This window comes from Oncorhynchus keta, unplaced genomic scaffold, assembly GCF_023373465.1.
Source record: "Oncorhynchus keta strain PuntledgeMale-10-30-2019 unplaced genomic scaffold, Oket_V2 Un_contig_2766_pilon_pilon, whole genome shotgun sequence".
Lineage (NCBI taxonomy): Eukaryota > Metazoa > Chordata > Actinopteri > Salmoniformes > Salmonidae > Oncorhynchus > Oncorhynchus keta.
The window spans coordinates 90,621-117,500 of record NW_026285645.1 but is presented as its reverse complement, the minus strand read 5'-3'; the positions used below and the strand labels follow the sequence as shown (position 1 = coordinate 117,500).

Genomic DNA, 26,880 nt, shown 5'->3' with positions numbered 1-26,880 from the left:
ATTGTTGTAGTGAATAAAGTAATAGCGTAATTAGTTTGTTGTACTCTCGTGGATAGATGAGCAAGATGAGCAAATACACATCATTATATTTACAGAGAATAAAATAGTTCAGTATTGTTCTAATACTGTGGCGCAGATAAGATGGATGAGCCCTGATTGTTGATTTAAAGCGCAGGTGAGGAAAGCGTTTCTCACATTGTGTTGGGGTCGTGACGGTGTATAGGCATGTAAGCAATGGGAATAAGATGTGAACTTTCACATTCTCACACAGTGGACTTTTGGTACTGATCAACAGAACATGACCAGCGAAAGTGCACCTTCATTGTGATTGTGAAACGAGATATTTTATTCGTTATTGGCGTTAGGTTGGATAGGTAGGCGACTACCTAAACGTGTTATCCAATGGTTAATTTCATTTGTTGTTAGATTGTATTTTAGTAAGATACACGTCTAAACATGTTGGTAAATAGGGATTGTTGATTAGTCTAAATAAATCAGTGTTTCCTGTGAACTAATCAGCCTTCGTTCCGTCCGCCGTGGTAGGGACCTTTTAGTGAATGCGCCCGCCTCCGAGCCCATCCCTGCATCCATGCATTAGTGGAACAATCAATTCTCTCCTCTCCCCATTACTGGTGTGTCACTCCTCTGCTCTCCCTCACGTCTTTGTTGTCTTTCGCATTTCATGTGGAGTATAAAGGTTAGCACAGATCAATGTTGAATGCGTTCCCTCCCAGCCGGGACAATAGGTGTTGTGGAGCCGGGATGTGGCTTGGGTCCACCGGCACTAGAAAGCTCCCCCCACGCACTCTCCCTGGCCTGCCCTGTCCGCTAGGGTAAATAGCCAGATTGTCCCGCAGCTCTGGATCCCTGAACATCTGTGTTCTAATCCAGTGATAGGATGAATGGGTTAAGGTTAGGGGGAGTTGGGGTGCGGTAGTGTAGGGGTTAACGTCGGAGAATGAATGAATCGGCGCAATAGAGTCAGCTAATTGAATGACAGCCGTGGAAGGACTGTGTCGGGAAGATAAGTTATTCAAGTCAATATTCACACGCTGTATGTTGTGTTTAGGATGGCCATGCCTCGTTTAGTTAGACACATTATTTAGGTAAAATTAGCAAATAGTTGATGCCATTCTGATTTTTATGTGACATACATAATATCACAAGAACTAGATTGTTTTTGTGACTGAAATGATATGGAAAGTTGAATATAATTGTAAACTCTTGTTTTAAGGGCAAATGTAATCCAGTAAAATGATTCCCCATTCACCCTGGTCAATAGTAGCAGGTCTACAGGGTGTCCAGGCTCAAACCCATCAATATAGCAATATATTCAGGAATATGTTGGTGCTGAATTTGCATATAGCAGCAACTTGAACAGTTGACTTACATTAAGTGATTTACAGTAAACACATATATTCAGTATATGGCCAATGCTGGAATCTAACCCACTCTGGTGTTGCCAGTACCAAACCCACTCTGGTGTTGCCAGTACCAAACCCACTCTGGTGTTGCCAGTACCAAACCCACTCTGGTGTTGCCAGTACCAAAACCACTCTGGTGTTGCCAGTACCAAACCCACTCTGGTGTTGCCAGTACCAAACCCACCCTGGTGATGCCAGTACCAAACCCACTCTGGTGTTGCCAGTACCAAACCCACTCTGGTGTTGCCAGTACCAAACCCACCCTGGTGATGCCAGTACCACACCCACTCTGGTGTTGCCAGTACCAAACCCACTCTGGTGTTGCCAGTACCAAACCCACTCTGGTGTTGCCAGTACCAAACCCACTCTAGTGTTGCCAGTTACAAACCCACTCTGGTGTTGCCAGACTCATACCCACTCTGGTGTTGCCAGACTCATACCCACTCTAGTGTTGCCAGTTACAAACCCACTCTGGTGTTGCCAGACTCATACCCACTCTGGTGTTGCCAGACTCATACCCACTCTAGTGTTGCCAGTACCAAACCCACTCTGGTGTTGCCAGTACCAAACCCACTCTGGTGTTGCCAGTACCAAACCCACTCTGGTGTTTCCCTACAAAGTAATATTGTGCTGAATATGAAATTAACCAACGCTAACTCCTTTAATCAACTCCACTACTACTAACCCTAACCCCCAGAGAGTTGGACAGTGAAGGGCCACTGCTACTAACCCTAACCAACAGAGAGTTGGACAGTAAAGAGCCACTACTACTAACCCTAACCACCAGAGAGTTAGACAGTGAAGGGCCACTACTACTAATCCTGACCACCAGAGAGTTGGGACAGTGAAGGGCCACTACTACTAACCCTAACCACCAGAGAGTTGGACAGTGAAGGGCCACTACTACTAACCCTAACCACCAGAGAGTTGGGACAGTGAAGGGCCACTACTACTAACCCTAACCACCAGAGAGTTGGGACAGTGAAGGGCCACTACTACTAACCCTAACCACCAGAGAGTTGGGACAGTGAAGGGCCACTACTACTAACCCTAACCACCAGAGAGTTGGACAGTGAAGGGCCACTACTACTAACCCTAACCACCAGAGAATTGGAGAGTGAAGGGCCACTACTACTAACCCTAACCCCCAGAGAGTTGGACAGTAAAGGGCCACTACTACTAACCCCCAGAGAGTTGGACATTGAAGGGCCACTACTACTAACCATCAGAGAGTTGGACAGTAAAGGGCCACTACTACTAACCCCCAGAGAGTTGGACATTGAAGGGCCACTACTACTAACCCTAACCCCAGAGAGTTGGACAGTGAAAGGCCACTACTACTAACCCCCAGAGAGTTGGACAGTGAAGAGCCACTACTACTAACCCTAACCCCCAGAGAGTTGGACAGTGAAGGGCCACTACTACTAACCCTAACCATCAGAGAGTTGGACAGTGAAGAGCCACGACTACTAACCCTAACCCCAGAGAGTTGGACAGTGAAGGGCCACTACTACTAAGCCTAACCATCAGAGAGTTGGACAGTGAAGAGCCACTACTACTAACCCCAGAGAGTTGGACAGTGAAGAGCCACTACTACTAACCCCCAGAGAGTTGGACAGTGAAAGGCCACTACTACTAACCCTAACCCCAGAGAGTTGGACAGTAAAGGGCCACTACTACTAACCCTAACCCCCAGAGAGTTGGACAGTGGAGAGCCACGACTACTAACCCTAACCCCCAGAGAGTTGGACAGTGAAAGGCCACTACTACTAACCCCAGAGAGTTGGACAGTGAAGAGACACTACTACTAACCCTAACCCCCAGAGAGTTGGACAGTGAAGGACCACTACTACTAACCCTAACCATCAGAGAGTTGGACAGTGAAGAGCCACGACTACTAACCCTAACCCCCAGAGAGTTGGACAGTGAAGGGCCACTACTACTAAGCCTAACAATCAGAGAGTTGGACAGTGAAGAGCCACGACTACTAACCCCCAGAGAGTTGGACAGTGAAGAGCCACTACTACTAACCCCCAGAGAGTTGGACAGTGGAGAGCCACGACTACTAACCCTAACCCCCAGAGAGTTGGACAGTGAAAGGCCACTACTACTAACCCTAACCCCCAGAGAGTTGGACAGTGAAGGGCCACTACTACTAACCCTAACCACCAGAGAGTTGGGACAGTGAAGGGCCACTACTACTAACCCCCAGAGAGTTGGACAGTAAAGGGCCACTACTACTAACCCCCAGAGAGTTGGACATTGAAGGGCCACTACTACTAACCATCAGAGAGTTGGACAGTGAAGAGCCACGACTACTAACCCTAACCCCCAGAGAGTTGGACAGTGGAGAGCCACGACTACTAACCCTAACCCCCAGAGAGTTGGACAGTGAAGAGCCACTACTACTAACCCTAACCCCCAGAGAGTTGGACAGTGAAGAGCCACTACTACTAACCCTAACCACCAGAGAGTTAGACAGTGAAGGGCCACTACTACTAACCCTAACCACCAGAGAGTTGGACAGTGGAGAGCCACGACTACTAACCCTAGCCCCCAGAGAGTTGGACAGTGAAGGGCCACTACTACTAACCCTAACCCCCAGAGAGTTGACAGTGGAAAGGGCCACTACTACTAACCCTAACCACCAGAGAGTTGTGGAGAGCAGTGGACAGCCACTACTACTAACCCTAACCCCCAGAGAGTTGGACAGTGAAGGCCACTACTACTAACCCTAACCACCAGAGAGTTAGACAGTGAAGGGCCACTACTACTAACCCTAACCACCAGAGAGTTGGACAGTGGAGAGCCACGACTACTAACCCTAGCCCCCAGAGAGTTGGACAGTGAAGGGCCACTACTACTAACCCTAACCCCCAGAGAGTTGGACAGTGGAGAGCCACGACTACTAACCCCCAGAGAGTTGGACAGTGTTATGGGGCGGTAGCTCCATTGTACAGCCCAGCCCAAAGCCTCTATTGTTCCTGTCACACCTGCAGCTCTGGCCTTTGTGCTTCACTACAGCTGAACTACCATGGAGCCTTTCTCCTCTTACAATCCCCCTCTCACCAAGGTATATGGAAAGAGCGAGTAAAGGAGACAAGGAGAGAGACAACTGTCTTTCTCCTCTTATACCCCTCTACACACGAAAGGAAAGAAAGAGGGAGGAAAGGAGGGAAGTAGAGAGGAGGGAGGGATGGTGTGAGGTGGCACAGCCTTCTTTCTCTGCCAACTCTCTCTGTAGCAACAAGTCAGGCTCTTCAGATGTAATCCTCAGTAAATACTGAGATGACTGGCTCATGTTGTTATTGAAGAGAAGGAGAGGGAGCAGTAATGGTTTCTCTAGTCTGCTCTGATGGAGGTCTGCTAATCGCCTGGCTGCTCGGTCACAAACTGATTACTTTCCCAAAGCCCTGATGAGGACAACAAAGTTATTTAGTACATCAATTTGGTGTGGCTGCACACATGCACGCACGTAGGCAAGCACACACACACACACACACATGCGTGTAGTCAGGCAGACACTTGCACACACACAGGGAATTCTACTAGTAAAATGTAATTGTATTCAGTGAAGTCCAGTAGAAGTAATACTACAGTTTGTACTGAGGTTATCTGATTTCCTCTACGTTGTGCGTATGGCTGTGTGTCTTTGGTTTTACTATACTTGTGGAGACCAGAAGCCCTCACAAGGATACTAAAACAATTCAAATTTGGACAAGTGGGGACAATTTGATGGTCTCCACAAGGAGAAAATATATTTTAGGCTTAGCGGTTAGGTTTAGGGGTACAATTAGGTTTAGGATTAGAAATAGGGTTTGGGATCAGGGTTAATGGTTTAAAGGTTAGGTTAAAGGTTAGGGAAAATATGATTTTTAATGTAAATAAATTGTTTGATCCCCACAAGTATAGTAAAACGTGTGTGTGTGTAACATAGGGCTGGGCTGGGTTGTCCCTGGAGCAGCATCTATTGTTCAGTGGTGTTCTATTCACCCTGGTCATACTGATGGGGGGGTATTTACAACAACACACAGGGTGGGGTCATGGGGGTTACATTACTGCAGTCTTATTGTGTACCACACTTGATTGGGCCAATTCCTCCACAGCCCCAGTTGTACTGACCTGCAGGAGAAGAGACTGCTCTGGTGTTGTTTCTACAGGCAGAATGGGAACAGCGGGAGGGAGGGAGGGAGAGAATAGAATGAGAGAAGGCGGGTAGGGAGAGAGAGAGAGCACCAGTCAACAGTACCAGTCAACAGTACCAGTCAACAGTACCAGTCAACAGTACCAGTCAACAGTACCAGTCAACAGTACCAGTCACCAGTACCAGTCAACAGTACCAGTCAACAGTACCAGTCACCAGTACCAGTCAACAGTACCAGTCAACACCTACTCATTCAACGGTTTATGTTTATTTTTTACTATTTTCTACATTATAGAATAATAGTGAAGACATCAAAACTATGAAATAACACATATGGAATCATGTAGTAACCAAAAAAGTGTTAAACCAATTAAAATATATATTTAACAAAGTAGCCACCCTTTGCCTTGAGGAAAGCTTTGCACACTCTTGACATTCCCTCAACCAGCTTTACCTGGAATGCTTTTCCAAGGAGTTCACATGTATAATGAGCACTTGTTTCCTTCACTCTGCTGTCCAATTCATCCCAAACTATCTCAATTGGGTGGAGGTTGGGTGATTGTGGAGGGCAGGTCATCTGATGCAGCACCCCATCACTCTCCTTCTTGGTCAAATAGCCCAAATAGCCTGGAAGTGTGTTGGGTCATTGTCCTGTTGAAAAACAAATGATAGTCCCACTAAGAGCAAACCAGATGGGATGGCATATCACTGCAGAATTCTGTGGTAGCCTTGCTGGTTGTGTGTCTTGAATTCTAAATAAATCACAGACAGTGTCACCACCAAAGCCCCCCCACATCAGCACACCTCCTCCTCCATGCATCACGGTGGGAACCACACATGCAGAGATCATCCAAGGTGGTTGGAACTAAAAATGTCAAATTTGGACTCATCAGACCAAAGGACAGATTTCCACTGGTCTAATGTCCATTGCTTGTGCTTCTTGGCCCAAGCAAGTCTCTTCTTCTTATTGGTGTCCTTTAGTATTGGTTTCTTTGCAGCAATTTGACCCTGAAGGCCTGATTCACACAGTCTCCTCTGAACAGTTGATGTTGAGATGTGTCTGTTACTTGAACTCTGTGAAGCATTTATTTGGGCTGCAATTTCTGAGGCTGGTAACTCTAATGAACTTATCATCTGCAGCAGAGTAACTCTGGGTCTTCCTTTCCTGTGGCGGTCCTCATGAGAGCCAGTTTCATAGCGCTTGATGGTTTTTGCAACTGCACCTGAAGAAACGTTCAAAGTTCTTGAAATTTTCCGGATTGACTGACCTTCATGTCTTAAAGTAATGTCATTTCTCTTTGCTTATTTAAGCTGTTCTTGCCATAATATGGACTTGGTCTTTACCAAATAGGGCCATCTTCTGTATACCACCCCTACCTTGTCACAACACAACTGATCGGCTCAAACACATTAACAAGAAAATAAATTACACAAATGAACTTTGATCAAGGCACACCTGTTAATTGAAATGCATGTCATACCTCTTGAATCTGGTTGGCAGAATGCCAAGAGTGTGCAAAGTTGTCATCAAGGCAAAGAGTGGCTACTTTGAAGAATCTCAAATATAAAATATATTTATTTTTGTTTAACACTTATTTGGTTACTACATGATGCCACACGTGATATTTCATAGTTCTGATGTCTTCACTATTATTATACAATGTAGAAAATAGTCAAAGTAAAGAAAAACTCTTGAACTAGTGGGTGTTGTTTAAACCTTTGACAGGTATTGATATATATATGCAGAGAGAGGAAGTCCTGTCCACACTGATTGCTGCTCCCAGTCTGTAAGTTCTCTGTTAATAACCTTGTGCTACTTACAACTTTACCACAATGTAGGTGTTGGTCAGGTTCTGTGATTGAAACACTGCAACTAGAACAAGCTTCATAGGGCAACTTGGTGCAGATCCTGCCAATAACAAACAACCAGCCAACAACCCCCGCCACACACACACACATACACACAATATACTTACGCACACACCCTCGTCTTGGTGTTTAAACAGCGCGAGTCTGAGCCAACAACATCAGCAGTGAGAGAGTGATTGTAGGATACTGAAAAGCCTGTAATAACAGACAGAGAGAGGAGAGAGAGAAGGAGGGGGAAGGCTGAACAGGACAGAGTTGCATGAGTAGCTCTATTCCTGCGTCTCAGGGACTGTTGAGCCCCCCCATACACACACACACAAACATTCGGCAGGGTAGGAGTAGGATAGTGAATAGGGAACATGCTAGGTTGGCCTCAGATTGAGGGTAATTTTAGCAGGCTGACCCCTCCATGTCTCCCCTTCCTCTCCCTCTCTGTTCTGTTTTACATTAGAGCTGCTCAGGAACAACTGCTGCTCCACCGCTAGGCATCATGGGAAGTTACAGCCCAAGTGTTCCACAATAACAAAGAGAGAGAGAGAGGATCTTGAAAATGAAAAGAAAAAGAGAAAGGATAGGGAATGAAGGGTTGGGAGAAAGAAAAAGAAAAGGATAGGGAAGGAAGGGAGAAAAAGAGAAAGGATAGGGAAGGAAGGGAGAAAAAGAGAAAGGATAGGGAAGGAAGAAGAGAGGATAGGGAAGGAAGGGAGAAAAAGAGAGAGGATAGGGAATGAAGGAAGGGAGAAAAAGAGAAAGGATAGGGAAGGAAGGGAGAAAAAGCAAGGATAGAGAAGGAAGGGAGAAAAAGAGAGAGGATAGGGAATGAGGATAGGGAAGGAAGGGAGAAAAAGAGAAAGGATAGGGAAGGAAGGGAGAAAAAGAGAAAGGATAGGGAAGGAAGGGAGAAAAAGAGAGGATAGGGAATGAAGGAAGGGAGAAAAAGAGAAAGGATAGGGAAGGAAGGGAGAAAAAGAGAGGATAGGGAATGAAGGAAGGGAGAAAAAGATAGCATTAGAAAGAAGAAAGAAAGGAAAAATAAATAAAAATAATCCTTAACAAGGGAGATGAATGATTTACCTGTGAATAAATGATTAACCAGTGAAAGGAGCCTTGTTGTATCTTGAGGCAGCCCTGAGGCAGTATAGTAATGTTCATATCATTTTCCCAGGGTTTATACTTTATTGATTGTATCTGTATTCATTGTTTTCTTCTTAGAGATTTAATTATCAGTTGTTGTCTCGAGAACCATTTGGAAAACAAGACATTTTCTCTTGGACAACTTTTTGGATTTTTGGAATCGATTTGAAGGTCTGAATTGTAGGGAGAGTAACAACAGCAGCGGGGATATTGCCAGATTTTGGCAATTAAGCTAGCATGCTAGCTGTTCTGATAGACTTCCAGGCCTTGTGCTAATGCTAGTTAGCAACGACTGGTGAAACTACAGTGCATTCAGAAAGTATTCACAGCGCTAGAACTTTTCCACATTTTGTTGTGTTACAGCCTGAATTTAAAATGTGTTCATTTGAGATTTGGTGTCACTGATCTCCACACAATAAATACCCCATAATGTCAAAGTGCAGTTATGATTTTAGAGATGTTTACAAATGAATTCAAACTGAACAGCTGAAATGTCTTGAGTCAATAAGTATTCAACTCTTTTGTTAAGGCAAGGCTAAATAAGTTCAAGAGTAAAAATGTGCTCAACAAGTCACATAATAAGTTGCATGGACTCACTCTGTGTGCAATAACAGCGTTTAAATGACTACCCCATCTCTGTACCCCACACATACAATCAGGGGCGCACCTTCGGTTTTAGAAGTGGGGGGCATAACTTGTGTTTTTAAATGTTTTTTATCCAGTCGGATAAACACTCCAAACACCTACCTGACCACATGGTCCTGGAGCACACACACGGTGCCTCGTTGTTGGACCACATTCCAATGATAAAACAGGGGGGGGACAAAAATGCAATTTCAAAATGTGGAGGGGACATGTCCCCCCCTGTCCCCAGTGAAAGATGCGCACCTGCATACAATTATATGTAAGGTCCCTCAGTCGAGCAGTGATTTTCAAGCACAGATTCAACCACAAAGACCAGGGAAGGAAACTGCGTAGGGATTTCACCATGAGGCCAATGGTGACTTTAAAACAGTTACAGTGTTTAAAATGTCTGTAGAATCAGATAACGGAGGATGGATCAACAACATTGTAGTTACTCCACAATACTAACATAAATGATAGAGTGAAAAGAACGAAGCCTGTACAGAATAGGCAGTAAGGAAGGCACTTAAAATAATACTGCAAAGAAATAAACGTTTTGTCCTGAATACAAAGTGTTATGTTTGGAGCAAATCCAACACATCACTAAGTACCACTCTTCATATTTTTAAGCAAGGTGGTGGCTGTATCATGTTATGGGTATGCTTGTCATCGGCAAGGACTAGGGAGTTTTTTAGGATAAAAATAAATGGAATAGAGCTAAGCACTGGCAAAATCATATAGGAAAACTTGATTCAGTCTGTTTTCCACTGGGAGACAAATTCACCTTTTAGCAGGACAATGACCTAAAACACAAGGCCAAATATACACTGGAGTTGCTTACCAAGATGACATTGAATGTTGCTAAGTGACCTAGTTACAGTTTTGACTTAAATCGGCTTGAAAATCCATGGCAAAACTTGAAAATATCTGTCTAGCAATGATCAAGAACCGACTTGATAATGTTTTTAAAGAATAATGGGCAAATATTGTACAATCCAGGTAAGCAAAGCTCTTAGAGATTTACCCAGGAAGACCCAGGAAGACACCTGTAATCACTGCCACATGTGATTCTAACATGTATTGACTTAGGGGGTTGAATACTTACTTAGTGGTTTATTTTCCATATATATATTTTTAGAATTTTCTTCCATTTTGTCATCACAGAGTATTTTGTGTAGATCATTGAATTTTTTTAATTTTTTATCCATTTTAATCCCACTTTGTAACACAACAACATTTGGAAAAAGTCAAGGGGTGTGGATAGTTTCTGAAGGAACGGTACCTTCATCTTCCTTCAAACTGCATGCAGAGACATACAGATTGTACCCATGAGCTCATCTGACTCTGGGTAAGTAGAAAAAGGTCTTAATTGCCAATATCTCACATTACCCCTTTAAGTAGCTAAAGCAGCATGTCCCCATGTAGTTGTCTCTACTTGTCTCTCTTTCTCCACTATATCAATTCCTCTTCTTCACTGATTAGGGTGAGGGATAAAATTGCTGACAGTTGCAGATCAGTGAATCATTCGTTATAGATCTATGAATCATTCTATATAGATTATATGAATTGTTCGGTATGGATCAGTGAATCATTTGTGTATGGGATATCCTGTAGCCAGCCTCATCAATGTGTGTTCGATCATCAGAGATCTTTCTGCTCTGCTTCTTTCTGCTCTGATTTTCAGAACTCTAATTTCTCCACTAAAACCACTAATTGAAGAGAAGAGCAGATCTGCTCTGCCAGCTGGCACTGGGCTGGTTGTGCAGTAGTGCATGTGTACCTCCATAGTGGCTGGTGATGCATCACTGCCAGTCATATAGCTTGGTTTGACTCTCTGTCTCTCTCTGTCTCTCTCTGTCTCTGTCATCACCACAGTGATATAACTCTCCTCAGGCCACTTTAACAGCCACATAGATACCATAGATCTAAGGCTGTGTGTATTCAGCCAGCTAACAGTATTAGACAGGGAGAGTAGATTTAGTCTGCAGTGTGTTGATTGTTCCATCTGACCCCCTGCGGACATCCTCATTCTCAATGGTCACCTGTGCTGCTCTAACGATGCCATCTAATATTTCTTAGATCTGAAGATATAATATAATGCTCCATAGGTAAACTGCTGTGGTGTGTTAACCTATAGAGGCTGTTGTAGTTAGTATAATAGTTCATATAGGTGAACATGTATATAAGCCTAGTGAGGCATACATCCTGACTGGATCAATCAGATACTAATGGGCTGGCCAGACAGACACACCGGCTGCTGCCAGTTAGCTCTGCTCTGAAGCAGGTGGACCTTGGGCTAATTGAAAACGTGTCAATACTGGTTTGTGTGTGTGTGGCTGTGTGTGCGTGTGTGTGCGCAAAGAGATGGGGTGCTCATCAGTGGTACGCTGGGATACTCTGCTTGTGTGCACACTTTCGTGTGTGTGTGTGTGTCTCAGTGTGCTGCTGGCTAATCCATCCCCGTGTGTGTGTGTGTGTGTGTGTGTGTGTGTGTGTGTGTGTGTGTGTGTGTGTGTGTGTGTGTGTGTGTGTGTGTGTGTGTGTGTGTGTGTGTGTGTGTGTGTGTGTGTGTGTGTGTGTGTGTGTGTGTGTGTCTAGTGGTAAATTGTGTATATCCGTTCAGACTGTCCACATGAATAATTTGTTTGTCTTATAAATATTTGACTGGACGTTCATTAATATGCACACACGTCGTCTCTAAAGGGCTGCTCTTACACACACACGCACGCGCACGCACGCACGCACACACACACACACACACACACACACACACACACACACACACACACACACACACTAGCTGATCAGGCCGTCCGAGGTACTGCTCATGTCATAAATGATCTCAACTTGAAATCACTAAACATTCAATCATGTGATCTACAATAGACCTGTGTACAATAGTCCCTGAGAGAGAGAATAAAGAGTGTGCTGTGTGTGTGTGTGTGTGTGTGTGTGTGTGTGTGTTGTGTGTGTGTGTGTGTGTGTGTGTGTGTGTGTGTGTGTGTGTGTGTGTGTGTGTGTGTGTGTGTGTGTGTGTGAGAGAGAGCTATAGAGAGCGATTACAGAAAATGACAGAGGAAAATATAATTTTCTTTGGCGATTTAGAATATACAGGTATTTGGTATCAATACTGAAATCTGTTAGTTTTGGACTTTCCTGACGATGTGTGTATCTGTATTTCATGACTGATCGTCACTGTGTTTCCAGGTAACATCTTGTTGGGTGAGAACCAGGCAGGAAGGAGTGGTCTCAGACCAAAAGCAGCAACAGTCATGGTTTGGAGAGCAGGCCTTCTGCTCAGCATACTGCTAGCTACAGCCACACACACCATGTCTGCCAGCTTCCCAGAGGACAGTATACCCCTGGACGCTGTCGATGCACACTGTGAGTACCCACACGCTGCACGTACACACACACTCAGGTTAGTCTCACTCACAAGACAGCAGCATCATGTCTCAGTACAATTTAATTTCCAATCAGCTTTTATGCTGCACCCTGTTGTCATGAATTATGTGTCCCATTGTCCTGCATGTATCAGTGAATAGTGTATTGATGGTGTACTGTAAGGTCTTCATGGTAATGTAATGTGTATCAGTGAATAGTGTATTGATGGTGTACTGTAAGGTCTTCATGGTAATGTAATGTGTATCAGTGAATAGTGTATTGATGGTGTACTGTAAGGTCTTCATGGTAATGTAATGTGTATCAGTGAATAGTGTGTTAATGGTGTACTGTAAGGTCTTCATGGTAATGTAATGTGTATCAGTGAATAGTGTATTGATGGTGTACTGTAAGGTCTTCATGGTAATGTAATGTGTATCAGTGAATAGTGTATTGATGGTGTACTGTAAGGTCTTCATGGTAATGTAATGTGTATCAGTGAATAGTGTATTGATGGTGTACTGTAAGGTCTTCATGGTAATGTAATGTGTATCAGTGAATAGTGTATTGATGGTGTACTGTAAGGTCTTCATGGTAATGTAATGTGTATCAGTGAATAGTGTATTGATGGTGTACTGTAAGGTCTTCATGGTAATGTAATGTGTATCAGTGAATAGTGTATTGATGGTGTACTGTAAGGTCTTCATGGTAATGTAATGTGTATCAGTGAATAGTGTATTGATGGTGTACTGTAAGGTCTTCATGGTAATGTAATGTGTATCAGTGAATAGTGTATTGATGGTGTACTGTAAGGTCTTCATGGTAATGTAATGTGTATCAGTGAATAGTGTATTAATGGTGTACTGTAAGGTCTTCATGGTAATGTAATGTGTATCAGTGAATAGTGTATTGATGGTGTACTGTAAGGTCTTCATGGTAATGTAATGTGTATCAGTGAATAGTGTATTAATGGTGTACTGTAAGGTCTTCATGGTAATGTAATGTGTATCAGTGAATAGTGTATTAATGGTGTACTGTAAGGTCGTCATGGTAATGTAATGTGCTGACTGATCAGACATAGTATGTCCTGTATAAAATCAATCCTGTCCATCGTCAGCTCAGGCATTAACTAGATTCCCTTCCTCTGTGATGTACACAGGGAATACAAAGACTGCTGACCTGGCATACCATAACTCTCTCTCTCACTCAGTCTTGTATAACTAACCTTGGGGGGGACGCACAAAACCTGCACCTAAACTAAACCCTAACTACTAACCCTAAACCTTAACCCTAGCTGTAACCTGAACCTAAACTAAACCCTAGCTACTAACCCTAACTGTAACCTGAACCTAAACTAAACCCAAACTACTAACCCTAAACCTTAACCCTAACTGTAACCTGAACCTAAACTAAACCCAAACTACTAACCCTAAACCTTAACCCTAACTGTAACCTGAACCTAAACTAAACCCAAACTACTAACCCTAAACCTTAACCCTAAATTCCCTAGAAACGGCATTTGACCTTGTGGGGACCAACAAAATTCTGTTCGTTTACTATTCCTGAGGCGACCACCGTGCTGTATCAGCAGCCTGAATTACACTACTGAGACATTTCTATAAAGCTGTAACACACAACATGTTTATGCTTAATCAATAACCTGATTGATAGTGTGTGGCCCTCAGAGCCAGTGTGTGTGTGTAGCACTCTGAAAGCTTACATGTGCGTGATCTCTAACTAACATGTGTACGTGTGTTTCAGTCTCGCGGCAGTACCCAGTGTTCCGAGGTCGTCCGTCGGGGAACGAGTCACAGCACAGACTGGACTTCCAACTGATGACCAAGATACAGGATACACTGTTCATCGCTGGAAGAGACCAGGTGTATCTAGTGAGTCTCCGAGAATCCTACAGGAATGAGATCATTCCCTACAGGGTAAGTCTGCCTGTCTTTGAGTTTGTCTGTCTGTCTAACCACAAGTTACTTACTGAGTTACACACAAGTCGTCTGTAGAAAAAACGACCCCATCAATCACATAATTAACAGGCTATAAATGAGAGTGGAAATGGTTCTTTCTATAAATAATGGGGCCAATGTGTGACATTGGGATCAACATTTCAAAGTGGTTTGAAACTAAAATGAAATGTTTTTTCATAGATGAAATAGATTGGATGCATACATGGTGTTGTTTCGGTAGCCTATGTGGTTGATGCAGGGATACATAATAAAGCCATGAATAATGGTAGCATTAATCTCACCATCCCTGGTTTAATAATGAGAAAGTGAACAAAAAGCAGGTTCCTTTTTAATGGAAGACTTTGTATGGGAAGCCAACAGATGTCTTCATAATAACTGCACATGGTTTTACCAACAGAGTACTGCAACACCCTTCAATTGAATTCCATTGAAACGGTGGGAAACTGTGGCCACATTTCTCACAAAAACGGATCAAAAATGAAATCACAGATAATTATAAGGGAGCAGGGGAACTTATAAATGGGCTACAAGAATTAAAAATAATTTTCAAGCACCAGATTTTCAAGGTAGGCCTATTCCAGTTCTTGAATTTCTGAGCTCCAAATTTAATTTCAAGTAGGCTACTTCAAGCCTCCTTGTATTGTTTCAAATTGCAGGTATAACATGGAGAAAAAAATGTCTTTGTCTCGTTATTTCATTACCAGATCATAATGTCAATAAGCCCACTAGGCTGTGTAATTTGTTGGCATTATATCCAGAATAATTCATAGGAATAGCATTGGTGCTGCGCACAGTAGACTCCATGTCCAATCGGAGGCACAAAAACATATGAAAACATGTACTCAGTACATAAAAGTTTTCTCTGTTAAATCTAACGAGGCCCTGCTGTAAATCAAGCAGGAAACAACAGAGGATCCGCATGAATTCACAAGGGATATTAGATCCAACGTGGATCCAGGAACAACTGTCTTCACCGGTGTAACGAATGAGACACCAAAATATGATTTTTTCCCAGCACTCTGGCTGTAGTTGCATTGCATACGCTTTCACAACAGCTGTTCGTTCAGCACTTGACTGTCATTCAGAAAATTCCTTCCTGGATCAGATGATGATGTGTGAAAATATTACGGCGTACCTAATCAGCTGGACACCAAATGATCACCCAACAAGTATTAAGCATAATTATTGAAGAACCGGAGGGTCTTCTGTCCGGACCTCTGGCAGTCTCTATGGGGGTGCCACAGGGTTCAATTCTTGGACCGACTCTCTTCTCTGTATACATCAATGATGTCGCTCTTGCTGCTGGTGAGTCTCTGATCCACCTCTACGCAGACGACACCATTCTGTATACTTCTGGCCCTTCTTTGGACACTGTGTTAACAACCCTCCAGGCAAGCTTCAATGCCATACAACTCTCCTTCCGTGGCCTCCAATTGCTCTTAAATACAAGTAAAACTAAATGCATGCTCTTCAACCGATCGCTGCCTGCACCTGCCCGCCTGTCCAACACCACTACTCTGGACGGCTCTGACTTAGAATACGTGGACAACTACAAATACCTAGGTGTCTGGTTAGACTGTAAACTCTCCTTCCAAACCCACATCAAACATCTCCAATCCAAAGTTAAATCTAGAATTGGCTTCCTATTTCGCAGTGGACATAGATATCCCTAGAAAATGTTCCTATTCATGAAAATCACAAATGAAATATATTGAGACACAGCTTAGCCTTTTGTTAATCACCCTGTCATCTCAGATTTTCAAAATATGCTTTACAGCCAACGCTAGACAAGCATTTGTGTAAGTTTATCATAGCCTAGGATAGCATTATGCCTTGCTAGCAGCAGGCAACCTTGTCACGGAAATCAGAAAAGCAATCAAATTAAATCGTTTACCTTTGATGAACTGCGGATGTTTTCACTCATTAGACTCCCAGGTAAACAGCTAAAGTTCATTTTTACCCAAAATATTATTTTTGTAGGTGAAACAGCTCCGTTTGTTCTTCACGTTTGGCTGAGAAATCACCCGGAAATTGCGGTCACCACAATGCCGAAAAATATTCCACATTAGCTCCATAACATCGACAGAAACATGGCAAACGTTGTTTAGAATCCATCCTCAAACGCTAGTGTTTTCTATTGAAAGCTGTCAATTATATGCATATTCTAGCATCTTTTCCTGACAAAATATCCCGTTTAAAACGGGAACGTTTTCTTTCCAAAAATGAAAATACTGCCCCCTAGCACCAAGAGTTAAGCACCAACTGTCACAGCAACTCACCGATTACTGCACCTGTACATAGCCCACCTATAATTTAGCCCAAACAACTACCTCTTTCCCTACTGTATTTATTTTATTTATTTATTTTGCTCCCTTGCACCCCATTATTTTTATTTCTACTTTGCACATTCTTCCACTTGCAAATCTATCATTCCAGTGTTTTACTTGCTATATTGTATTTACTTTGCCACCATGGCCTTTTTTTGCCTTTACCTCCCTTATCTCACCTCATTTGCTCACATTGTATATAGACTTGTTTCTACTGTATTATTGACTGTATGTTTGTTTATTCCATGTGTAACTCTGTGTCGTTGTATGTGTCAAACTGCTTTGCTTTATCTTGGCCAGGTTGCAATTGTAAATGAGAACTTGTTCTCAACTTGCCTACCTGGTTAAATAAAGGTGAAATAAATAAATGATCAATTTAGGTTTTAAGTATCAAGGTACATTGACTCTTTCGGTTAGAAGCATTAACTTTTGCAATCACATACATTATTTTGGATTTGTGTGCCCATAAAAAAACAGTTTTCATAACATAAGGAGACAAGAAATGGTTACACTGCATTTCTGAGATCTCTATACAAAACAAAACTGCCCAACAGCTATATCCAGGATTCTTACAGGGTTAAAGTTCAATGTCTAATTGAACTGATTACTGCTTTATACAGTATATGATATAACGACAACTTACACTGCCATAAATGCAAGGACAGAAAAGTAATTTTTTATGTAATACGATTTTGGACAAATCCGTCAAGACGCCAATCATGATAAAAGGTTAAACATAGGTTTTTAAGTAAACTTTGATTGAATATAGCTATGATCCCCCATTACATCTTCATGTAATGACATGACATTGTTTTTGCAGATTGTAGCTGTAAAAAGTTGTCCAGTGTGGGAAATCCCAAATGCTGAATTGTGTATGTTTGTGCTTGCCTGAATGTATGTGCCTCAATATGTGTGTGTGTGTGTTGATGTTTACAGAAGTTAACATGGAGGTCAGGCGAGGCAGACAGAAAGAACTGTGCCATGAAGGGGAAACACAGAGTAAGACTTTACTATACTTACTATACTATGTTACTACTCACTGCCTTTCTACTGACTACTATAGACTCTCTACTCTCGGCTTTACCTCTCACCTCATAATGTCTTATCATTATAGCTACTGGCTATAGCTGCCATTATAGCTACTGGCTATAGCTGCCATTATAGCTACTGGCTATAGCTGCCATTATAACTACTGGCTATAGCTGCCATTATAGCTACTGGCTATAGCTGCCATTATAGCTACTGGCTATAGCTGCCATTATAACTACTGGCTATAGCTGCCATTATAGCTACTGGCTATAGCTGCCATTATAGCTACTGGCTATAGCTACCATTATAGCTACTGGCTATAGCTGCCATTATAGCTACTGGCTATAGCTGCCATTATAGCTACTGGCTATAGCTACCATTATAGCTACTGGCTATAGCTACCATTATAACTACTGGCTATAGCTGCCATTATAGCTACTGGCTATAGCTGCCATTATAGCTACTGGCTATAGCTGCCATTATAGCTACTGGCTATAGCTGCCATTATAGCTACTGGCTATAGCTGCCATTATAGCTACTGGCTATAGCTGCCATTATAGCTACTGGCTATAGCTGCCATTATAGCTACTGGCTATAGCTGCCATTATAGCTACTGGCTATAGCTGCCATTATAGCTACTGGCTAAACGGTTTATAATATGATCTCCTCTCTCTCTCTCTCTCTCTCCTCCAGGATGAGTGTCATAACTACATCAAGGTTCTGGTTCCCAGAAATGATGACCTGGTGTTCATCTGTGGAACAAACGGCTTCAACCCCATGTGCCGGTACTACAGGGTAAGACAACAGCAGGGTGTGTGAGAAACATTCTCTCTCCCTCCCGCTCTGCCTCCATAAGCACCTATTGTTTACTATGCCATCCGCGTCTTTGTTAACGGAGTGCATGTGTGTCTATGTGTAGCTGGATAACCTGGAGTTTGATGGGGAGGAAATCAGCGGACTAGCACGATGCCCGTTTGACGCCAAGCAGACCAACGTCGCTCTGTTCGCTGGTATAACCACACACACACACACACACACACACACACACACACACACACACACACACACACACACACACACACACACACACACACACACACACACACACACACACACACACACACACACACACACACACACACACACACACTGTGACCATAGCAACTAGGGTTCATAAGTCAGTCTGTAAACAAACAGTTTGTACCAGGGTGTCAGATCCACATGTCCAGTCTGACAGAATGGAATGTGTTTGTCTGACCTGTGTGTGTGTGTGTGTGTTTCAGACGGGAAGCTGTACTCGGCAACGGTTGCTGACTTCCTGGCGAGCGACGCAGTGATCTATCGTAGTATGGGTGACGGCTCGGCCCTCAGGACTATCAAATACGACTCCAAATGGCTGAAAGGTAAACATAGCAGTGTGTGTTGACCGCAGACTCTGTCCATGTCCCTGTCCTGCGAAGACGTCCTGTAGTTCTGCTCTGTCACACTATCTAGGTCAACTTTTACACGCAGCTGTAACAGGAACACTGAAATATTCAGGATGGATGCAGAGAGAGAGAGAGAGAGAAGTGGGGAAGAAGGGAGAGGGGAGGAGAACAGAGAGAGACAGAGTTGAAGGGAGGACAGAGGTAGTTATGTATAGACAGAGGTAGTTATGTATAGACAGAGGTAGTTATGTATAGACAGAGGTAGTTATGTATAGACAGAGGTAGTTATGTATAGACAGAGGTAGTTATGTATAGACAGAGGTAGTTATGTATAGACAGAGGTAGTTATGTATAGACAGAGGTAGTTATGTATAGACAGAGGTAGTAGAGGGAGAGAAAAAAAGAGACGTGACAACACAAAACCTCTGTCCCCTCTCTCTTCCAGAGCCCCATTTCCTGCATGCAGTGGATTATGGGAACTATGTCTACTTCTTCTACAGAGAGATCGCAGCAGAACACAACAACTTGGGCAAGGTAACACACACACACACACACACACACACACACACACACACACACACACACACACACACACACACACACACACACACACACACACACACACACACACACACACACACACACACACACAGTTTACTAGACAACATTGTGTATTATAAATATTGATGTATTATAAATAGTAAACACTATATTACCAGACAACAGACAGTGTTGTAGAAAAGTGTCGAGTACAGCAGAATGTGTAAGGTGTAGTTTGGTAGTGACTGAACTGTAGGTCAAACTACTTTACATGTAAACCCTTTACCCATGGAGAGGATTCACACACACACACACACACACACACACACACACACACACACACACACACACACACACACACACACACACACACACACACACACACACACACACACACACACACACACACACACACACACCCTTGGTGGTAATGGATGTTTTATGCAGTTGTTAGTTGCTTTAGCCACCACAGGCCTCATATTTACCCATGATGCATCATTCAAAGAATGGGCGGCCAGGCTGAAACCGTGGGATGATAAATATTTTAGTGCTACTAATGCTGGGATGTGTGTGTGTTCCTGTGTGTGTGTGTGTGTCGATGCTGATGGGTCTGGGATAACACCTGGGCAGATGGAGCTTTGCACTGGTCAATTATTTAAGCTGTTTCTGCTGACTGCTTCACACGCTTCATTTAAACCACAAGAGCTCTAGTCCCCCACACTCCAACACCCAGAGCTCTAGCCCTAGTCCCCCACACTCCAACATCCAGAGCTCTAGCCCTAGTCCCCCACACTCCAACACCCAGAGCTCTAGCCCTAGTCCCCCACACTCCAACACCCAGAGCTCTAGCCCTAGTCCCCCACACTCCAACACCCAGAGCCCTAGCCCTAGTCCCCCACACTCCAACACCCAGAGCTCTAGCCCTAGTCCCCCACACTCCAACACCCAGAGCTCTAGCCCTAGTCCCCCACACTCCAACACCCAGAGCTCTAGCCCTAGTCCCCCACACTCCAACACCCAGAGCTCTAGCCCTAGTCCCCCACACTCCAACACCCAGAGCTCTAGCCCTAGTCCCCCACACTCCAACACCCAGAGCTCTAGCCCTAGTCCCCCACACTCCAACACCCAGAGCTCTAGCCCTAGTCCCCCACACTCCAACACCCAGAGCCCTAGCCCTAGTCCCCCACACTCCAACACCCAGAGCTCTAGCCCTAGTCCCCCACACTCCAACACCCAGAGCTCTAGCCCTAGTCCCCCACACTCCAACACCCAGAGCTCTAGCTCTAGTCCCCCACACTCCAACACCCAGAGCTCTAGCCCTAGTCCCCCACACTCCAACACCCAGAGCTCTAGCCCTAGTCCCCCACACTCCAACACCCAGAGCTCTAGCTATAGTCCCCCACACTCCAACACCCAGAGCTCTAGCCCTAGTCCCACACAGTCCAACACCCAGAGCTCTAGCCCTAGTCCCACACAGTCCAACACCAAGAGCTCTAGCCCTAGTCCCCCACAGCCCAACACTCCAACACCCAGAGCCCTAGTCCCCCACAGTCCAACACCCAGAGCTCTAGCCCAGAGATCTAGCCCAGTCCCTATCATATAGCCCCTTCCTATAGCCCAGTCCCCATCATATGGCCCAGGCCCTATAATATAGCTCCATCCTATAGCCCAGTCCCCGTCATATAGCCCAGTCCCCGTCATATAGCCCAGTCCCTATCATATAGCCCCGTCCTATAGCCCAGTCCCCATCATATAGCCCCGTCCTATAGCCCAGTCCCCATCATATAGCCCAGTCCCTATCATATAGCCCAGTCCTATAGCCCAGCCCTATAGTCCAGTCCCTATCATATAGCCCAGTGCCTATCATATAGCACCGTCCTATAGCCCAGTCCTATAGCCCAGTACCTATCAAATAGCACCGTCTTACAGCCCAGCCCCTATCATATAGCCTAGCCCCTATCATATAGCCTAGCCCCTATCATATAGCCCAGTCCTATAGCCCAGCTCTGTCCTAGTTCAAGGTTAATCAGACTGAGTAAAGAGGTGTGTGTGAATCAGGTTTAGGGCTAAGAGGTGTGAGTGTGAGGCGTTTGTTCAATCGGAGCTTCAAACAAATGTCCTCTCTGACACAGGGTCCTGGATAAGCATGTGTGTGCGCCCGCGCGTGTGCTTGTGTATGCGTCAGTGTGCGTCACACTGTGAGGCCACAGGATGAGGCAGATGTCTTATTCAGAGGGCGGAAGTGTTTTAGTGATGCTGATTGCAGAGTCTCTCTCTCTCCCCCTGCTCCCCCTTTCCTTTCCAGGCCGTCTACTCCAGAGTGGCTCGTATCTGTAAGAACGACGTAGGCGGGTCTCAGCGTGTGTTGGAGAAACACTGGACGTCCTTCGTCAAGGCCAGACTCAACTGTTCTGTTCCTGGAGAATCGTTCTTCTACTTCGATGTTCTACAGTCCATCACTGACATCATCAACATCAACGGAGTTCCTTCTGTGGTGGGAGTCTTCACTACACAGATGAACAGGTAAGGATGGACACACTGAGGCTGCATCCCAAATGGCACCCTATTCCCTGTATAGAGCACTACTTTTGACGAGGGACCATAGGGATCTGGTCAAAGTGGTTCACTATACGGGAATAGGGTGCCATTTGGGCTACACTCTTTGTAATATTGGTGTAACAGATGTGTTGTTATTGTGAATCTCTTGTTGTGTGTGTTTTCTCCATATCTAGTTAATAGTAGTTGTGTAACAGTGTGTATATTAGTAGCTATAGTTAATAGTAGTTGTGTAACAGTGTGTGGTTGTGTTCCTCTCTCTTCAGTATCCTAGGGCCTACAGTGTGTATATTAGTAGCTGTAGTTAATAGTAGTTGTGTAACAGTGTGTGGTTGTGTTCCTCTCTCTTCAGTATCCTAGGGCCTACAGTGTGTATATTAGTAGCTATAGTTAATAGTAGTTGTGTAACAGTGTGTGGTTGTGTTCCTCTCTCTTCAGTATCCTAGGGCCTACAGTGTGTATATTAGTAGCTATAGTTAATAGTAGTTGTGTAACAGTGTGTATATTAGTAGCTATAGTTAATAGTAGTTGTGTAACAGTGTGTGGTTGTGTTCCTCTCTCTTCAGTATCCTAGGGCCTACAGTGTGTATATTAGTAGCTGTAGTTAATAGTAGTTGTGTAAAAGTGTGTGGTTGTGTTCCTCTCTCTTCAGTATCCTAGGGCCTACAGTGTGTATATTAGTAGCTATAGTTAATAGTAGTTGTGTAAAAGTGTGTGGTTGTGTTCCTCTCTCTTCAGTATCCTAGGGCCTACAGTGTGTATATTAGTAGCTGTAGTTAATAGTAGTTGTGTAAAAGTGTGTGTGTTGTTCCTCTCTCTTCAGTATCCTAGGGCCTACAGTGTGTATATTAGTAGCTATAGTTAATAGTAGTTGTGTAAAAGTGTGTGGTTGTGTTCCTCTCTATCCTTCAGTATCCCAGGGTCTGCAGTGTGTGGTATGTACCTGTTCTCCATGGATGATATAGAGACGGTGTTCAGAGGACCTGATTTAAAGAACAGAAAACACCTGACTCTGTCTGGACCGCCTTCCCAGAGGAGAGACTGCCCAAACCCAGGTATATACCTGTACCTTTCCCAACCCAGGTATGTACCTGTACCTTTATGTACCTGTAACCCAAACCCAGGTATGTACCTGTACCTTTACCCAAACCCAGGAATGTACCTGTACCTTTACCCAAAACCCAGGTATGTACCTGTACCTTTACCCAAACCCAGGTATGTACCTGTACCTTTACCCAAACCCAGGTATGTACCTGTACCTTTACCCAAACCCAGGTATGTACCTGTACCTTTACCCAAACCCAGGTATGTACCTGTACCTTTACCCAAACCCAGGTATGTACCTGTACCTTTACCCAAACCCAGGTATGTACCTGTACCTTTACCCAAACCCAGGTATGTACCTGTACCTTTACCCAAACCCAGGTATGTACCTGTACCTTTACCCAAACCCAGGTATGTACCTGTACCTTTACCCAAACCCAGGTATGTACCTGTACCTTTACCCAAACCCAGGTATGTACCTGTACCTATGTACCTGTACCTTTACCCAAACCCAGGTATGTACCTACCTACAAACCCAGTATGTCAGTCTCTAACCCTGACCCAAACCCAGGTACTATACCTACAGTATGTCAGTCTCTAACCCTGACCCAAACCCAGGTACTATACCTACAGTATGTCAGTCTCTAACCCTGACCCAAAACCCAGGTACTATACCTACAGTATGTCAGTCTCTAACCCTGACCCAAGCCCAGGTACTATACCTACAGTATGTCAGTCTCTAACCCTGACCCAAACCCAGGTACCCCTAAGTATGTCAGTCTCTAACCCTGACCCAAGTACTATACCTACAGTATGTCAGTCTCTAACCCTGACCCAAACCCAGGTACTATACCTACAGTATGTAAGTCTCTAACCCTGACCCAAACCCAGGTACTACACCTACAGTATGTCAGTCTCTAACCCTGATCCACTCCCAGGTACTATACCTACAGTATGTCAGTCTCTAACCCTGACCCAAGCCCAGGAACTATACCTACAGTATGTCAGTCTCTAACCCTGACCCAAACCCAGGTACTATACCTACAGTATGTAAGTCTCTAACCATGACCCAAGCCCAGGTACTATACCTACAGTATGTCAGTCTCTAACCATGACCCAAGCCCAGGAACTATACCTACAGTATGTCAGTCTCTAACCCTGACCCAAGCCCAGGTACTATACCTACAGTATGTCAGTCTCTAACCCTGACCCAAGCCCAGGTACTATACCTACAGTATGTCAGTCTCTAACCATGACCCAAGCCCAGGTACTATACCTACAGTATGTCAGTCTCTAACCCTGACCCAAACCCAGGTACTATACCTACAGTATGTCAGTCTCTAACCCTATCCACTCCCAGGTACTATACCTACAGTATGTCAGTCTCTAACCCTGACCCAAGCCCAGGTACTATACCTACAGTATGTCAGTCTCTAACCCTGACCCAAGCCCAGGTACTATACCTACAGTATGTAAGTCTCTAACCCTGACCCAAGCCCAGGTACTATACCTACAGTATGTCAGTCTCTAACCCTGACCCAAGCCCAGGAACTATACCTACAGTATGTCAGTCTCTAACCCTGACCCAAACCCAGGTACTATACCTACAGTATGTAAGTCTCTAACCCTGACCCAAGCCCAGGTACTATACCTACAGTATGTCAGTCTCTAACCATGACCCAAGCCCAGGAACTATACCTACAGTATGTCAGTCTCTAACCCTGACCCAAGCCCAGGTACTATACCTACAGTATGTCAGTCTCTAACCCTGACCCAAACCCAGGTACTATACCTACAGTATGTCAGTCTCTAACCCTGATCCACTCCCAGGTACTATACCTACAGTATGTCAGTCTCTAACCCTGACCCAAGCCCAGGTACTATACCTACAGTATGTCAGTCTCTAACCATGACCCAAGCCCAGGTACTATACCTACAGTATGTTCGTCTCTAACCCCGACCCAAGCCCAGGTACTATACCTACAGTAGAGAGACATGGTCTATGACCACACGCATGTACACACACACACACACACACACACACACACATTATTAGCAGTAAATAATTAATCTGATATTTAGACGCGTAGCTCAGCTCTCTCCCACACGAAGTCCACAGAGCTGCTCATTATGGTGGTAAATAATGAACATTCTAATCCTCTGTTATGACTTTATGTTTACGGTGATACAGCAGCACGTCTCTTTGTTGTCCTGACAGGCATCTGCTCCTCTCTCATACCCTAACCCCTCTCCTCAGTTCAATTCAATAGTCAACATTATTAGTCCCTACAGGGTGATGGTAGCTGGGCTCATGTGTGACCCGTGTTGACCTTTGACCCCTCTCTGACCCCTATGACTCCAGGCCAGGCTGCTGTGCGGGTCACGGCCAGGCTGAGTCCTATAAGACCTCTATAGAGTTCCCTGATGAGACCCTCCTCTTCATCAAGTCTCACCCCCTCATGGACTCCTCCGTGCCTAACATAGGAGACGAGCCCTGGTTCACCAAGACACGCGTCAGGTAAGCACACACAGACAAACACACACACATCGCAAGAGTTGCTTGTGGGATCTAAATTCCCGGGTAACAATCAACAAAAAACTCAATCAAAATGCTCATTTGTAGATCGCACGGATGGCCTTTAAATACTGGCTTGATAATTCCTACTGAAGTCTGACTGTCCTCCTGTCTTGTCCTTGTCTCTAGGTACAGGCTGACAGCCCTGGCGGTGGACAACGCGGCTGGTCCACATGGTAACTACACGGTGCTGTTCATTGGTTCAGAGGCGGGCGTGGTGCTGAAGGTTCTAGCCAAGACTTCCCCTCTGTCCCTAAACGACAGCATCCTATTGGAGGAGATTGACCTGTTCAACAGAGCCAAGTACGGAACACTCACTACACGTCTCTCACTGTCTCTCTCTCTTACTCCCTTTGCGTCTCTGTCTTAGTCTCTTGTCTCTCACTGTCTTTCTCTTTTTTGGTCTCATCTCTCACTCTGTGTTTTTCTCTTTCACGCTGTGTCTCACACCGTCTGTCTCTCCCTCTCTCTTCCTCAGTCTCTCGCTCTCCTCTTTCTTCTTCTGTCTCTCTCGCTCTCCTCTTTCTTCTTCTGTCTCTCTCTCTCTCTCTCGCTCTCCTCTTTCTTCTTCTGTCTCTCTCTCTCTCTCTCGCTCTCCTCTTTCTTCTTCTGTCTCTCTCTCTCTCTCTCTCTCTCTCTGTCTCTCGTTCTCTCTTGTCAGTAAGGGTATCAGGGCTAAACAGTGCCACTGTGATTACATCTGGAGAGTGAAACCGTAGACAGGCCTTTCTGATAAACAACCGATCAAGTAACCTGTAATCTGATTTCTGATTCTCCTCTGTCTCCCCCTCCACCACCCACCCTCCCTTTCTCTCTCTCCCCTACTCCCT

General features: G+C 44.5%; 1 protein-coding gene and 1 long non-coding RNA gene across 4 annotated transcripts in view; one reads left to right on the top strand and one right to left on the bottom strand.

The window, feature by feature from the left end:
- Positions 1-26,880, top strand: part of LOC118376179 (semaphorin-6D) — a 39,274-nt gene that overhangs the window by 489 nt on the left and 11,905 nt on the right. Inside the window, 12 exon segments of the mRNA XM_052506922.1 lie at positions 12,403-12,579; positions 14,338-14,510; positions 17,816-17,878; positions 18,602-18,703; positions 18,828-18,918; positions 19,192-19,311; positions 19,781-19,869; positions 22,181-22,398; positions 23,344-23,416; positions 23,419-23,486; positions 25,838-25,993; positions 26,180-26,353. Coding sequence (XP_052362882.1) covers positions 12,468-12,579; positions 14,338-14,510; positions 17,816-17,878; positions 18,602-18,703; positions 18,828-18,918; positions 19,192-19,311; positions 19,781-19,869; positions 22,181-22,398; positions 23,344-23,416; positions 23,419-23,486; positions 25,838-25,993; positions 26,180-26,353 — 1,439 coding nt within the window. The 5' untranslated portion in view covers positions 12,403-12,467.
- LOC127922919 (uncharacterized) lies at positions 24,017-25,817 on the bottom strand. Of its 3 annotated transcripts, XR_008112786.1 has the most exons (4): positions 25,409-25,817; positions 25,174-25,361; positions 24,376-24,704; positions 24,037-24,102 (listed from the first exon to the last, which is right to left on the bottom strand). It is a non-coding gene; the product is annotated as an uncharacterized LOC127922919 (long non-coding RNA). The 3 variants fall into 3 exon arrangements; XR_008112785.1 differs by having other exon boundaries at positions 24,017-24,055; positions 25,174-25,817; XR_008112784.1 differs by having other exon boundaries at positions 25,174-25,817.